The 15,096-nt window shown below is 53.1% G+C and overlaps 1 protein-coding gene and 1 long non-coding RNA gene across 2 annotated transcripts; both read right to left on the minus strand.

Annotated features, from left to right (window-relative positions):
* Nucleotides 1-3,687: 3,687 nt before the first annotated feature.
* Nucleotides 3,688-5,490, minus strand: LOC149404036 (uncharacterized). Its single transcript, XR_016295517.1, has 3 exons — nucleotides 5,397-5,490; nucleotides 4,897-5,006; nucleotides 3,688-3,961 (listed from the first exon to the last, which is right to left on the minus strand). It is a non-coding gene; the product is annotated as an uncharacterized LOC149404036 (long non-coding RNA).
* Nucleotides 5,491-12,386: 6,896 nt separating this feature from the next.
* On the minus strand, nucleotides 12,387-12,942 carry LOC149404037 (uncharacterized). Its single transcript, XM_089604175.1, has 2 exons — nucleotides 12,792-12,942; nucleotides 12,387-12,628 (listed from the first exon to the last, which is right to left on the minus strand). Exons 1-2 carry the CDS (start codon nucleotides 12,940-12,942, stop codon nucleotides 12,387-12,389), a joined length of 393 nt encoding a protein of 130 aa, XP_089460301.1.
* Nucleotides 12,943-15,096: the final 2,154 nt, after the last annotated feature.

A 15,096-nucleotide genomic window follows, 5' to 3' on the forward strand; every position in this document is an offset into this window, starting at 1 on the left:
ATGGGTTTCAAAGGCTTGCGTCCGCCGGACGTATCTGGTCTAGCCAGCGTCCACGGGAAACCTCGCCACGCAAATGTGGCTCCGCGCTCGCCGCCCAGCTCGTGAGCCGAAAGGCAGCGAGTTTCAAATAGGTTTCAAAGGCTTGCGTCCGCCGGACGTATCTGGTCTAGCCAGCGTCCACGGGAAACCTCGACAAGCAAATGTGGCTCCGCGCTCACCACCCAGCTCGTGAGCCGAAAGGCAGAGAGTTTCAAATGGGTTTCAAAGGCTTGCGTTCGCCGGACGTATCTGGTCTAGCCAGCGTCCACAGGAAACCTCGCCATGCAAATGTGGCTCCGCGCTCGCCGCCCAGCTCGTGAGCCGAAAGGCAGCGAGTTTCAAACGGGTTTCAACGGCTTGCGTCCGCCGGACGTATCTGGTCTAGCCAGCGTCCACGGGAAACCTCACCACGCAAATGTGGCTCCGCTCTCGCCGCCAAGCTCGTAAGCCGAAAGGCAGCGAGTTTCAAATGGGTTTCAAAGACTTGCGTCCGCCGGACGTATCTGGTCTAGCCAGCGTCCACGGGAAACCTCGACAAGCAAATGTGGGTCCGCGCTCACCACCCAGCTCGTGAGCCGAAAGGCAGAGAGTTTCAAATGGGTTTCAAAGGCTTGCGTTCGCCGGACGTATCTGGTCTAGCCAGCGTCCACGGGAAACCTCACCACGCAAATGTGGTTCCGCGCTCGCCGCCCAGCTCGTGAGCCGAAAGGCAGAGTATTCAAATGGGTTTCAAAGGCTTGAGTCCGCCGGACGTATCTGGTCTAGCCAGCGTCCACGGGAAACCTCACCACGCAAATGTGGCTCCGCTCTCGCCGCCAAGCTCGTAAGCCGAAAGGCAGCGAGTTTCAAATGAGTTTCAAAGACTTGCGTCCGCCGGACGTATCTGGTCTAGCCAGCGTCCACGGGAAACCTCACCACGCAAATGTTGTTCCGCGCTCGCCGCCCAGCTCGTGAGCCAAAAGGCAGCGAGTTTCAAATGGGTTTCAAAGGCTTGCGTCCGCCGGACGTATCTGGTGTAGCCAGCGTCCACGGGAAACCTCGCCACGCAAATGTGGTTCCGCGCTCGCCGCCCAGCTCGTGAGCCGAAAGGCAGCGAGTTTCAAATGGGTTTCAAAGGCTTGCGTCCGCCGGACGTATCTGGTCTAGCCAGCATCCACGGGAAACCTCGCCACGGAAATATCGCTCCGCGCTTGCCGCCCAGCTCGTGAGCCGAAAGGCAGCGAGTTTCAAATGGGTTTCAAAGGCTTGCGTCCGCCGGACGTATCTAGTCTAGCCAGCCTCCACGGGAAACCTCACCAAGCAAATGTGGCTCCGCGCTCGCCGCCCAGCTCGTGAGCCGAAAGGCAGCGAGTTTCAAATGGGTTTCAAAGGCTTGCGTCCGCCGGATGTATCTGGTCTAGTCAGCGTCCATGGGAAACATCGCCATGCAAATGTTGCTCCGCACTCGCCGCCCAGCTCGTGAGCCGAAAGGCAGCGAGTTTCAAATGGGTTTCAAAGGCTTGCGTCCGCCGGACGTATCTGGTCTAGCCAGCGTCCACGGGAAACCTCGCCACGCAAATGTGGCTCCGCGCTCACCGCCCAGCTCGTGAGCTGAAAGGCAGCGAGTTTCAAATGGGTTTCAAAGGCTTGCGTCCGCCGGACGTATCTGGTCTAGCCAGCGTCCACAGGAAACCTCGCCACGCAAATGTGGCTCCGCGCTCGCCGCCCAGCTCGTGAGCTGAAAAGCAGCGAGTTTCAAATGGGTTTCAACGGCTTGCGTCCGCCGGACGTATCTGGTCTAGCCAGCGTCCACGGGAAACCTCGGCAAGCAAATGTGGCTCCGCGCTCGCCGCCCAGCTCGTGAGTCGAAAGGCAGCGAGTTTCAAATGGGTTTCAAAGGCTTGCGTCCGCCGGACGTATCTGGTCTATCTAGCATCCACGGGAAACCTCGCCACGCAAATGTGGCTCCGCGCTCGCCGCCCAGCTCGTGAGCCGAAAGGCAGCGAGTTTCAAATGGGTTTCAAAGGCTTGCATCCGCCGGACGTATCTGGTCTAGCCAGCGTCCACGGGAAACCTCGCCACGCAAATGTGGCTCCGCGCTCGCCGCCCAGCTCGTGAGCCGAAAGGCAGCGAGTTTCAAATGGGTTTCAAAGGCTTGCGTCCGCCGGACATATCTGGTCTAGCCAGCGTCCACGGGAAACCTCGCCACGCAAATGTGGCTCCGCGCTCGCCGCCTAGCTCGTGAGCCGAAAGGCAGCGAGTTTCAAATGGGTTTCAAAGGCTTGCGTCCGCCGGACGTATCTGGTCTAGCCAGCGTCGACGGGAAACCTCGCCACGCAAATGTGGCTCCGCGCTCGCCGCCCTGCTCGTGAGCCGAAAGGCAGCGAGTTTCAAATGGGTTTCAAAGGCTTGAGTCCGCCGGGCGTATCTGGTCTAGCCAGCGTCCACGTAAAACCTCGCCACGCAAATGTGGCACCGCGCTCGCTGCCCAGCTCGTGAGCCGAAAGGGAGCGAGTTGCGAATGGGTTTCAAAGGCTTGCGTCCGCCAGGCGTATCTGGTCTAGCCAGCGTCCACGGAAAACCTCCCCACGCAAATGTGGCACCACGCTCGCCGCCCAGCTCGTGAGCCGAAAGGCAGCGAGTCACAAATGGGCTTCAAAGGCTAGCGTCCGCCGGACGTATGTGGTCTAGCCAGCGTCCGCGGGAAACCCGGTCACATGAATATGACACCAGGGCCCCCCGAGGCCCGAGTCGCGCAAATCGATTACGCCTTCGCTGGTAAGTCGAGAAAATAAGACGCGCACCGACAAAACTGTGCGAGTCGACTATGATAGTATGTCGATAATGTAGGGCACGCGTAAAGCCATCCCTCGTGACATGCAAAGGCCGTCCCTCGCGACGCACCAGAGGCCATCCCCCGCGATGCATTGAAAGCCCTTCTACGGCATGCTCGCAAACCCGAGAGCGTTCATCCCGCATCCGCATGAAAGCATAGATTTTGAGTTTCCACTCGACCTACGCTCGACCGGAAACTCGGGGGGCTAATGTTACCGGTCCATCTCGGCCCGGTAGAGCAGCGACGGCCGTGATAGCGACCACCCCGAGACTCTCCCGACCCAAGGCCGGCCTCCGGCTCCATGGCTGGCCTCCGGTCTCATGAGCTCGGCCTCCAGCTCCTTGGCCGACCTCCGGTCTCATGAGCTCGGCCGCCGGCTCCTTGGCCGACCTCCGGTCTAATGAGCTTGGCCTCCAACTCCTGAGCTCGGCCTCCTTAGCTCGGCCTCAGCTCGGCCCCCAGAGCCGGCCATTGCCTCCAAGGCCGACCCAGAGCCGGCCATTGCCTCCAAGGCCGACCCAGAGCCGGCCATTGCCTCCAAGGCCGACCCAGAGCCGGCCATTGCCTCCATTGCCGACCCAGAGTCGGCCATTGCCTCCAAGGCCGACCCAGAGCCGGCAATTGCCTCCATGGCCGACCGAGAGCCGACCCTCGGCCAAGGGGATGCCCAAAATACCCCTTGGTCGCTTATAAATATTGGGGTCCCTCCCCAGGTCAAGGTAATCCATTCTTGAATACTGAAACGCTGCCGAACTCGTACCTCGCTCGTTTCTCTCAAGCCTTGGCCTCTGTCACGACCCGCGAGCGACAGCTCGCCCACGAACCACGACTGATCAACTCAAATCTATACATAACTCATAATATAAACACATTAATTAAGCATAATATCTCATAAGATTATATAATAAAATAGTTTGCGAAAATTCGGGGAAATTTTTCGCTTTTATAACTTAGAGTCTTATAGCGACTCCTATACAAATATGTTCCGGAATGTTTTATCAGAAGATACTAACCCCGATTAAGAAACCCCATAGCCCATAGGTCAAGGCAATACGCGCTCGGTCTCGGTCTTCAATCTCGTTTCCCGCTTACAAGCTTTTCCCTTATCTACATTACCAAGGGTCATAAAACTATGAGTCGATTGACTCAGTAAGTGGGAGTCTATCTATAAAGTAAAACGACTAATGCCATGTGACGTGCAAACAAACACATAAGAATGCAGAGTGCAGATACATATGATTCAAGAGCATGCCTAACGCGGGGCCTCGCTCTACGTTATCACTTGCCATTCCACAAGGTTATACAACATCCCCTGCTACAACCCTTGGAATGACAAGAAGCAAACCTCAGACTTCGAGCAGTAGTCATCAGTGCCTTTAGTGTTTTAAAACTGTCTGGGATCCACTAGTGGTACCATCTTCGTCTGGGCGTCGGCGCTACGTTCCGTCATGACACAGCAAATGGGCTCGCCGGGGCGACCTTTCCCATTGCCAGAACGGGGTGTCCTCACCAACTCCCGTGGAGTACTCAGCGCCATCAGGACTGTCTTAGTCCTCAACACGAGTCGGAACTCGTGGGTACCACTGACAACATTATTTATTATTTGGATACTCTAGCTTATAGAGTATACAACTAATTACAAACAGGAGAGCGTCTCGAGATAAATCCCGAAAGAATTATGGTTTCCCTTTCATGCTCGTTAAGTGGTTTAGATTGAAGACTCAGGATGTGACTCCCAGTACTTCTACCCTGGGCTCGAATCCGAGAGTCTAACATGCTCTCCTGTAACCTCCAATCTAGCCAAACTCTATGGTTAGCAGAGGGATCTAACAACAACAAAGCAACAACAAAGCTGGTTCAAGTTAGCATTTGAACCTAACGGGCATACCCGAACTAAGTTTTCAAGCAAGAGTGGCCGAAGCCTTAACTTTTAAGTTTATTCATTTTAGGGCTTTCACCTACTCTTGTTTACTAGCAAACAAATGCACAAACAAACAGGGTTATTCCCTTGGTAAGTAGTTGACTTAGGTCTCCTCACTTACCCGGAAAAGATCGTCTGAAAATTGGTTGACTTCTGGAGTTTCCTCGCTTTTCACGCTTCCCGTGACTCTACACATCCTGGAGCGTTATCACGTTCTGAGGCGTCGAGAAACTAAAACCCAAAGTTGAAAACTCATTAGTCAATGATCCGAAAGGTGATGACAAGCTTAAGGTTCGTTATCGGGATTCACTGCGAGTCGGTTCAGGGGTTCGAGAATTTAATTCACTTATTTCCCGGCTTTTCGGAATTTAAACTTATTCAAGACTCGTACGAATTCGTACCAGAGAATGCGTACGAAATAAAATCGAAATCATTATTTAACGAGTCTTAAATAAATTAAATGAATAATCCGAAAATAGTACAAACCGAGAATTCTAAATGAATTAACCAAAAATTAAATTCTCGAACATCTCTTAATAAATAATTAATAATCCTTGAGTACAAATCTCAAATCCAAAATTAAGACTCGAGTCTAACGCTATAAAGCGATAAACGACTCACGAGTGAGATCGAGCTTTAAAAATCTGTTCTGAATTCACTACTTTTCCGGCTTCAACGTGTTCAATTCCGCCGGCTCTCGCTCGATTCTCTCTGATCTGTAACAGAGCTGTGAAATAAAAATGAATATCGAGTCAATTTACAAACCCAAACTCCCGACTCGACTTAGAATCCGAAATCAAACCACTAATAACATCACTTGTCACAAAACCCAAACTTGTCAATAAATTCACATTTCAATCTCACAACGAGCTAACCAAACTCGAAACGAACCAACTCATCTCAAAACACAAACGACGATTTCAAATTCACATAACTTCACAACCCGAGAACTAACTCAACCAACAATCAAAAGGACTCACAACTGAAACAAGTCCCTCGGCCAAGAAAACTCACGGCCACAACAAAGAACCACACGGCTAAAAACAAATAACCCAGCCAAGACTTGTTCAAATTCATACCAAATCCCTAATCACTTGATAAATTCAAGTCTTAATCATCAAAACACGAGCTCAAAAATAACAACCATCTTCAATCAATTCCTCATAAACACCCCGGGATTACAAAATCCCCAAATCAATCATCAACCCTAATTCCAATTCGGGTCCAAGATGTTTACCTCATTTTTAGAGGAATTGGACTCTCCGGCGTGCTCTCTCTTGATTCCCGGTGTCCCTCCACGGTCGGTGGCCCTGGGTGAGCTCGCGGCGACGTTCTCCTCGCCGGAGCGCGCGCGCGGTGTTGGAGACTCGGGTGAGAGTGATGGCGCGGAGTGAAGAAGAAAGGAAGAAGGAGTGAGAGGAGAGATGGTATCGATGAAGCTCGGTATCAATTGTTGTTGGCCGAATTTTTTTTTCTTTGTTTCTCTGCAGGTGTTGTGCACGCTGGACCAGGAAGAAGAAGAAAGAAGAAGTGTTGTCGGTCCGTCTCGGATCGACAGGGACTAAAGCGTCACCTCGACCCATGCGACCGGTGCAAGGCCTCGAGCGGCGAAACCTTTCCTCGGCCTTTGGCCGGCCCAAACCGGTGGTCGGGCCAAGGGTCAGCCGGCCGGCGGCCGGCCATATGCTCAGCCGGCAAGCGGCCGGCCATATGCTTGGCTGGCCTGTCGCCGGCCCAAAGGTCAGCCGGCCAATGGCCGGCCATATGCTCAGCCGGCCCTCCAAGGCCGGCACTCCAAGGCCGGCCTTCCTCCATGGCCGGCCCTCCAAGGCCGGCCCTCCTCCATGGCCGGCCGGCCCTCCATGGCCGGCACTCCAAGGCCGGCCCTCGCCCAAGGCCGGCCCTCCAAGGCCGGCACTCCAAGGCCGGCCCTCGCCCAAGGCCGGCCCTCCATGGCCGGCACTCCAAGGCCGGCCCTCGCCCAAGGCCAGCCCTCCATGGCCGGCACTCCAAGGCCGGCCCTCGCCCAAGGCCGGCCCTCCATGGCCGGCACTCCAAGGCCGGCCCTCGCCCAAGGCCGGCTCTCCATGGCCGGCACTCCAAGGCCGGCCCTCCTCCATGGCCGGCACTCCAAGGCCGGCACTCCAAGGCCGGCCCTCCTCCATGGCCGGCCGGCTCTCCATGGCCGGCACTCCAAGGCCGGCCCTCCTCCAAGGCCGGCCCAACCTTGCTCACTCGGCCAAGGGGTCTTCAAACCACCCCTTGGCTGCCTATAAATACCAAGGCACCCCCCTTGGTCCAGGTAATCCATTCTTGAGTACTGAAACGCTGCCGAACTCGTACCTCGCTCGTTTCTCTCAAGCTTTTGCCTCTAAACACCCCTAAAACCTCTATACTCCACCTCAATCACACTAATGTTGAGCGTCGGAGAGGTAAACAGGGGCACCCCCCCTGTTTCCCCTTTGTAGTTCACACCTTCTTTGCTTACTTTTCAGGTGCTTGGACGAGACAGAGATCACCTACAGCTAAGGGACGGCTTGGGATACCAAGCCCGACACGCTCGAGTCGAGACGAGACCACTTGGTCCGGCCTTGGGTCTAACCGTCTTTGGCTCCTAAATAGTTGTCCGAAAAACAGCGACAACATTTTGGCGCTAGAAGGAGGGGATCTCTCGACCTTGACGACGCATTCCCTCTACCAGTTTTTCCTTTATTCTCACGACTCTCGAGAGATGAGTCACATTCCCACTACCTCCGCGGGTACCCGAGCGACGAGCTCGAGGTACGGTCTCCGACTCCTCACGCACCATCTTGAAGGGCAACCTCGCGGTAGCGAGAGCCAGCCCCAAGACCCGGTGAACGACCCCGAGGCCGAGCTCCGAGAGGACACGGCCCGGCGGCTCGCGGAGCTCCTTGACCGTCCCGGCGTTGACAGCTCCCTCATCGCCGGTCTCCTCGGCTACGACGTCGAGGATCGATCTGCTCAAGATTACTCCGACCCCGAATACGTGGAGGAGTCGAGGACCGACGAGGCCACCCCTAGCCTCGCTCAAGCGCGACCCGAGAAGGCCAACGGTGCGTTGGCCGATCCTTTGTACCCGGCGCGACAACAGGCACGGTCACAGTCCCGGGGACTCGCCCCTTCGGTTTCAAGAGGTGGCCGGACACGGCCCCTCGCCGAGGAGAGAGGGACTCTGGTCGACGATGGAGCCGATAGCCGAAGCGCTCGCCGAACGACCCGATTAAGGGCGACCTCGCCTCGTCGTGCGCCAAGCGTGGACCTTAGAGAACGCTTGACGGCGCAGAGAAACTCCCGAGGGGAGGATCTCCGCCAAAGCCTAAATTCTCGAAGGGACGCGCTCCCCGCCGCAACTCTTGGCCGACCTCAGGCCAATGTCATGGACCAAGCATCCAACGAACGCCAACCGGTGACTCCCGTGGCCCCGACGGTCGGCCCTGCTAACGGGCTTGACGTGGTCACGATGATTCAGAGCCTCCAGAATCAAATCATCGAGATGAGGGAGTCAGGGAGGCAAAGGCCGTACGGAGGGATCGAGGAGTCATACTCTCCCTTCGCCGCACAAGTCCTCGCGCAGCCATGCGTGGGAAACTTTAAGTTACCGTCCATTCCCCCCTATGATGGACATACGGACCCCCACTTCCACGTCCAACACTATGAGACGTGGATGACGATGCAAGGGCAGACGGACGCCACCCTCTGCCAAGCCTTCAGCCTGACCCTCACAGGGTCGGGCTTTGAGTGGTTCCAAAGTTTGAGGCCTGGAAGCATCCCGTCCTTCCGGGCCTTGCGAGAGGCCTTTCTCGCTCGCTTTGCCACACTTGTGGCACAAAAGAAATCGAAGACCCACCTCCTTTCCATTCGATAGGGGAGAGATGAGACATTGAGACAATACCTCGCTCGCTTCACCGAGGAGTCTCACAAAGTCGGGGGCTTCGACGACAAGGACGCCATCACGGCGATCACCGAGGGAGTTCGCACGAGCGACTTCCTCAAGTCCATTGTCGGGCAAGTCCCGCGAGACATGGCGGAGCTGATGACGAGAGCCCGCACACATATGGGAATCGAGGACTATCTCGATGGCCGCGATGGCCGAAAGCCAGGAGGACAAGGTAGTCGCCACCGCGAAGAACAGGACGAAGATCGTCCCGACCCTCGGAGGAAGAGGAGCAGGGGAGGCCGGGCCCCTAACGGTCGCCCCCTCTCCGATCCAAGATCATCGCACGTTGATAGCTTCCGAGCGTCATCAACATACACCCCTCTGAATACTCCGCAAGAGCGGATCCTAGCTCTGCACCGCGACGAGCTAGGAAGTCCGGCTCCTCTAGCGAAGGATCCCGCGAAGAGGGATCGGAACAAGTTCTGTGAGTACCACCAGGATCACGGGCATCTGACGTCCGAGTTCTATCATCTTAGGCGTCAGATCGAGGCCCTGATTCAAGTCGGGAAATTAAAAGAGTATGTCCTGAGAACGGTCGGGGCGGCCACGGTGCACGAAGGCCGTCCACGGCGGGGAAGGAAGGGTCTGGCGACGGTGACTGTCATGAACCAGGCAGCAGTTGAAGAACCGGAGAGCTCACAGCTGCATGTCGTGGGCTAAGCCCGTCTCCTTTTCTCATTATGTCACTTTATTTTAAGACAATCTCGAATTTCAATAAGGCCAATGGCCCAGGGATGTAATTTTTGACTATTTGTGCATGACAATTGCATCACATTTCACCTCGGAGTCTTTTATCTTGCTGCATTACAATTTCTAGTCTCCTCTACAAGTACACGAGAAACTCGGGGGGCTAATGGGAAACAATGCTAAAAAAAAAAAAAAAAAAAAGATACAAAAAGGACGCGCAAATCGATTATGCCTTCGATGGCAAATCGAGAACATAAGACGCGCACAACAAAACAAAGACGCGCAAATAGATTATGCCTTCGATGGCAAATCGAGAACATAAGACGCGCACGATATAAAAAAGACGCGCAAATCGATTATGCCTTCGATGGCAAATCGACAACATAAGACGCGCACAACAAAACAAAGACGCGCAAATCGATTATGCCTTCGATGGCAAATCGAGAACATAAGACGCGCACGATATAAAAAAGACGCGCACATCGATTATGCCTTCGATGGCAAATCGAGAACATAAGACGCGCACAACAAAACAAAGACGCGCAAATCGATTATGCCTTCGATGGCAAATCGAGAACATAAGACGCGCACGATATAAAAAAGACGCGCAAATCGATTATGCCTTCGATGGCAAATCGAGAACATAAGACGCGCACAACAAAACAAAGACGCGCAAATCGATTATGCCTTCGATGGCAAATCGAGAACATAAGACGCGCACAATACAAAAAAGACGCGCAAATCGATTATGCCTTCGTTGGCAAATCGAGAAAACAAGTCGCGCACAAAACCAAGAAGACGTGCTAATCGATTATGCCTTCGTTGGCAAATCGAGAAAACAAGACGCGCAAGACAAAAGAGGCGTGCAAATCGATCATGCCTTCATTGGCAAGTCGAGAATACAAGACGCGCACAACGCAATAAAACCGTGCTAATCGATCACGCCCTCACTACTAGATCGAGAAAATAAGCCGCGCACGATCAACCCGAAACAATAAGTCGTCCCTCGCGACGCCCAAAGGCCATTCCTCATGACGCAAATCCGAGAGCACTCATCCCGCATCCGTATAAAGAGTAGATTTTGAGTTTCCACTCGATCTACGCTCGACCGGAAACTCGGGGGGCTAATGTTGTCGGTCCGTCTCGGATCGACAGGGACTAAAGCGTCACCTCGACCCATGCGACCGGTGCAAGGCCTCGAGCGGCGAAACCTTTCCTCGGCCTTTGGCCGGCCCAAACCGGTGGTCAGGCCAAGGGTCAGCCGGCCGGCGGCCGGCCATATGCTCAGCCGGCCAGCGGCCGGCCATATGCTTGGCTGGCCTGTCGCCGGCCCAAAGGTCAGCCGGCCAATGGCCGGCCATATGCTCAGCCGGCCCTCCAAGGCCGGCACTCCAAGGCCGGCCTTCCTCCATGGCCGGCCCTCCAAGGCCGGCCCTCCTCCATGGCCGGCCGGCCCTCCATGGCCGGCACTCCAAGGCCGGCCCTCCTCCATGGCCGGCCCTCCAAGGCCGGCACTCCAAGGCCGGCCCTCGCCCAAGGCCGGCCCTCCATGGCCGGCCCTCCAAGGCCGGAACTCCAAGGCCGGCCCTCGCCCAAGGCCGGCCCTCCATGGCCGGCACTCCAAGGCCGGCCCTCGCCCAAGGCCGGCCCTCCATGGCCGGCACTCCAAGGCCGGCCCTCGCCCAAGGCCGGCCCTCCATGGCCGGCACTCCAAGGCCGGCCCTCGCCCAAGGCCGGCTCTCCATGGCCGGCACTCCAAGGCCGGCCCTCCTCCATGGCCGGCCGGCACTCCATGGCCGGCACTCCAAGGCCGGCACTCCAAGGCCGGCCCTCCTCCATGGCCGGCCGGCTCTCCATGGCCGGCACTCCAAGGCCGGCCCTCCTCCAAGGCCGGCCCAACCTTGCTCACTCGGCCAAGGGGTCTTCAAACCACCCCTTTGCTGCCTATAAATACCAAGGCACCCCCCTTGGTCCAGGTAATCCATTCTTGAGTACTGAAACGCTGCCGAACTCGTACCTCGCTCGTTTCTCTCAAGCTTTTGCCTCTAAACACCCCTAAAACCTCTATACTCCACCTCAATCACACTAATGTTGAGCGTCGGAGAGGTAAACAGGGGCACCCCCCCTGTTTCCCCTTTGTAGTTCACACCTTCTTTGCTTACTTTTCAGGTGCTTGGACGAGACAGAGATCACCTACAGCTAAGGGACGGCTTGGGATACCAAGCCCGACACGCTCGAGTCGAGACGAGACCACTTGGTCCGGCCTTGGGTCTAACCGTCTTTGGCTCCTAAATAGTTGTCCGAAAAACAGCGACAACAAGAAGTATCAGGAAGAAGGAAAAGGAAGAGAGAAATGGTGAGGTGTCCGAATTCAAGAAGATGAGGAAAAAAAATTACCACATGGCAGCTCCTCACTTAGCCACACGGAAAATAAGTGGCCCACAATATTTTTGACACGTCACTCACCAGACAGCCCTTCTTCAACTTTTCTTTTCAATCTCGTCCTTCAATGTGTTGCATAGTAGTCCTTTCAAAATAAAATTTCCCAATCTTGTCCTTAATAAAAAAAACCGAGAGAATTCTCATTCGTTCTCGATTAATTTAAATATATTTAAGGTTTCTCGGAAATAATTCTCATCCTTGAGAATTTATTTCTTAAATTAAATTCCGGAATATTTCATCGGAAAATAATTTATTACTCAAGATGAACTCGATAAATCCTTTATTTATTCCGAGATTTTCCATTACCTTAAAAGAACTTAAATTAACTCGATAAATTCATACGTTCATAATTCACTCATTAATTTAATTGTAACAAACGGAAGCTCGTAAATTTTACAAACGGGCGAGATTCAAAAGTTATCCTTTACAATCCCTACCCCCTTAAAAGAGTTTCGTCCTCGAAACTTAAAACAGAGCATGGTACTTCTTTTGCATCTCACTTTCGAGCTCCGATGTAGCTTCTTCTACAACATGTCTCTTCCACAAAACCTGACCAACGGAATGGTCTTGTTTCTCAAGACTTTATCTTTGCGATCGAGAACCGCAACGGTTGGCTCCTCATATCTGATTTCAGGAGAGATCTCAACCTCTTGCTCTTGCAGAACATGCGAAGGGTCAGACACGTACTTCCGTAACATGAACATGTGGAACACATCGTGCAGGTTTGACATAGACGGCGGTAACGCCAAGCGATAAGCTGTCTGGCCTACATGCTCAAGGATCTCAAAAGGTCCAACATACCTTGGACTGAGTTTTCCCTTTCTTTCCAAACCTCGTAACTCCTCGCATAGGTGAGATCTTCAGAAAAACTTTCTTTCCTGTTTCAAACTCTAGAGGCCTCCTATGTCAGCGTAGTTTTTCCGGATAACTCTGGGACGTTTTCATTCGAGCTTGGATTTTCTTAACTGCTTCTGTGGTCTGCTCTAGTATCTCAGGTCCAACAAACTTGCTCTCACCAGTTTCATCCCAATGAACTGAAGAGAGACACTTCCGCCCATATAGAGCTTCATACGGCGCCATGTCAATTGACGCCTGATAGCTATTGTTGTACGAGAACTCAACTAGTGGAAGATAACGACTTCACGAGCCCTGGAAGTCTGAAACACAAGCTCGGAGCATATCTTCCAACACTTGGATCGTTCGTTCGCTTTAACCATCAGTTTGCGGGTGAAAACAGTACTAAACTTCAGGCGAGTCCCCAGGTTCTCTTGTTATCTTTTCCGGAACCTGGATGTGAAGCGAGCATCACGGTCAGAAACAATCGAGCTAGGAACCCCATGAAGACGTACAATATCCTTTATTTAGAGTTCAGCGAGCTTATGCACGGTGTGAGTGGTTTTGATGGGCATGAAATGAGCTAAATTGGTCAATCTGTCAACAATGACCCATACTGAGTCGTGTCCAGTTGTGGTTTTTGGCAATCTTGACACAAAATCCATCGTTATCTGCTCCCACTTCCACTGTGGAATCTCTAGAGGTTGCAGCATTACAGCTGGTTTCTTATGTTATGCCTTAACTTGTTGACAAGTTAGGCACTTTTGGACAAACTCGGCTATGTCTTTCTTCATTCCTGGCCACCAATACACCTTTCTCAAGTCTTGATACATCTTTGTCACGCCTGGATGTTCCGAATATGGTGTCCTGTGAGCTTCTTCCATTAACTGCTTCCTGACTTCCTCGTTGGAAGGCACACTAACTCTTCCGTTGCACCTTAGAATCTCGTTCTCATCCAAGTTGAAGTCACCCTGTTTACCGTTTTGTGGTCTGTATAGATGTCTCAATGAACTCCGTACAGGTAGTGTCGTCATATCTTGACTGCAAACACTAGTGCAGCAAGTTCTAGATTATGTGTAGGATATCGGGTTTCGTAATCCTTCAACTGATGGTATCCCGAACGCAAGTCAATCTTCGAGAACACAGTCGCTCCTGACAGTTGATCAAAAAGATCTGCGATCCATGGCAACAGATACTTGTTCTCGATCATTACTTTGTTCAACCCACGGTAGTTAATACATAGCCGTGATGAACCATCAGCCTTTTAACAAACAAGACATGCGCTCCACAAGGTGAATGGCTCGGTTGTATGAACCCTTTGTCAAGCAACTCTTGTAGCTGCCTCTTGAGTTCCTTCAATTCTGCCAAAGCCATACGATATGGAGCTTTCGATATCAGAGCCGTACCTGGAATGAGCTCCATGTTGAATTCAACTTCTCAATTAGGAGGTAGACTTGGAAGATCTTCAGGGAAAATATCAAGGAAATCTCTAGCAACTGGAATCCCCTACGGCTGTGGCTTGACTGTCTTCGTGACATCTGCCACACTTGCAAGGTAACCAGCACATCCCTAAAGCATCATCTTCACGGCCTTCAGCGCCGATACGATCGGAAAACTCGATTTCTAAGAGGAACCTTGGAACTGCAGCGGTCCAAGTCCTGGGTTCTGGAACAGAACTGATTTCCCTCGGCAATCTATGATTGCACGGTGCATACTCAACAAATCCATTCCAAGGATTACGTCATAGTCCACCATTTCCAATTCTATCAAGTGTGCTTCCATTATCCAATCATGAACTCGGATGGGCACATCTCTATACCAGCATAACGACCGGTACTTTTCTCCAGAAGGCGTAGCCTTAACAAACGGGTACGAGATTTCCTTCTGATGCTCACCCAACTGGTCAGACTTTCTGGATGTGATGAATGAATGCGTGGCTCCTGCACCTATCAATGCCTATGCAGAGAAGGAATCCATGAAAATCTGACTTGTGACAGCGGTGGACGACCCTGCTCATACTTCATCTTCACGGATGGAAAAGACTCTGGCATTAGCTTTTGGCGCTCTTTGGGTGCAGGGGTCTTTACTTCTGGATTCTCACATACCCGAGACAGATGACCCTATTTCCCGCATCTGAAACACACCAGCGCACGAGCATAACACTCTCCCTCGTGCGATCTGCCACACCTTCGGCACATGGGCGACTGATTGCTTCCAGAGGTCATATGCTTCTTACTAGGAGGCCCTGACCGTCCGCTATCTTTTCGGCTTTTGGTATGGTTCACGGACAGTGATCAGTTTCCAGAACTTACATGAGGTCAATAACTCGAGCCTTGTTGGGACCTCATTCCGTCTCTTTGCTGCGGCCGACTCTCCCATCTCGATTGGTTTCTTAATCTT

The sequence above is a fragment of the Urtica dioica genome, chromosome 2 (genome assembly GCF_054948205.1).
Source record: "Urtica dioica subsp. dioica isolate 48M chromosome 2, U.dioica_male_clone48M_v1_H2, whole genome shotgun sequence".
NCBI classification, from domain to species: Eukaryota; Viridiplantae; Streptophyta; class Magnoliopsida; order Rosales; family Urticaceae; genus Urtica; species Urtica dioica.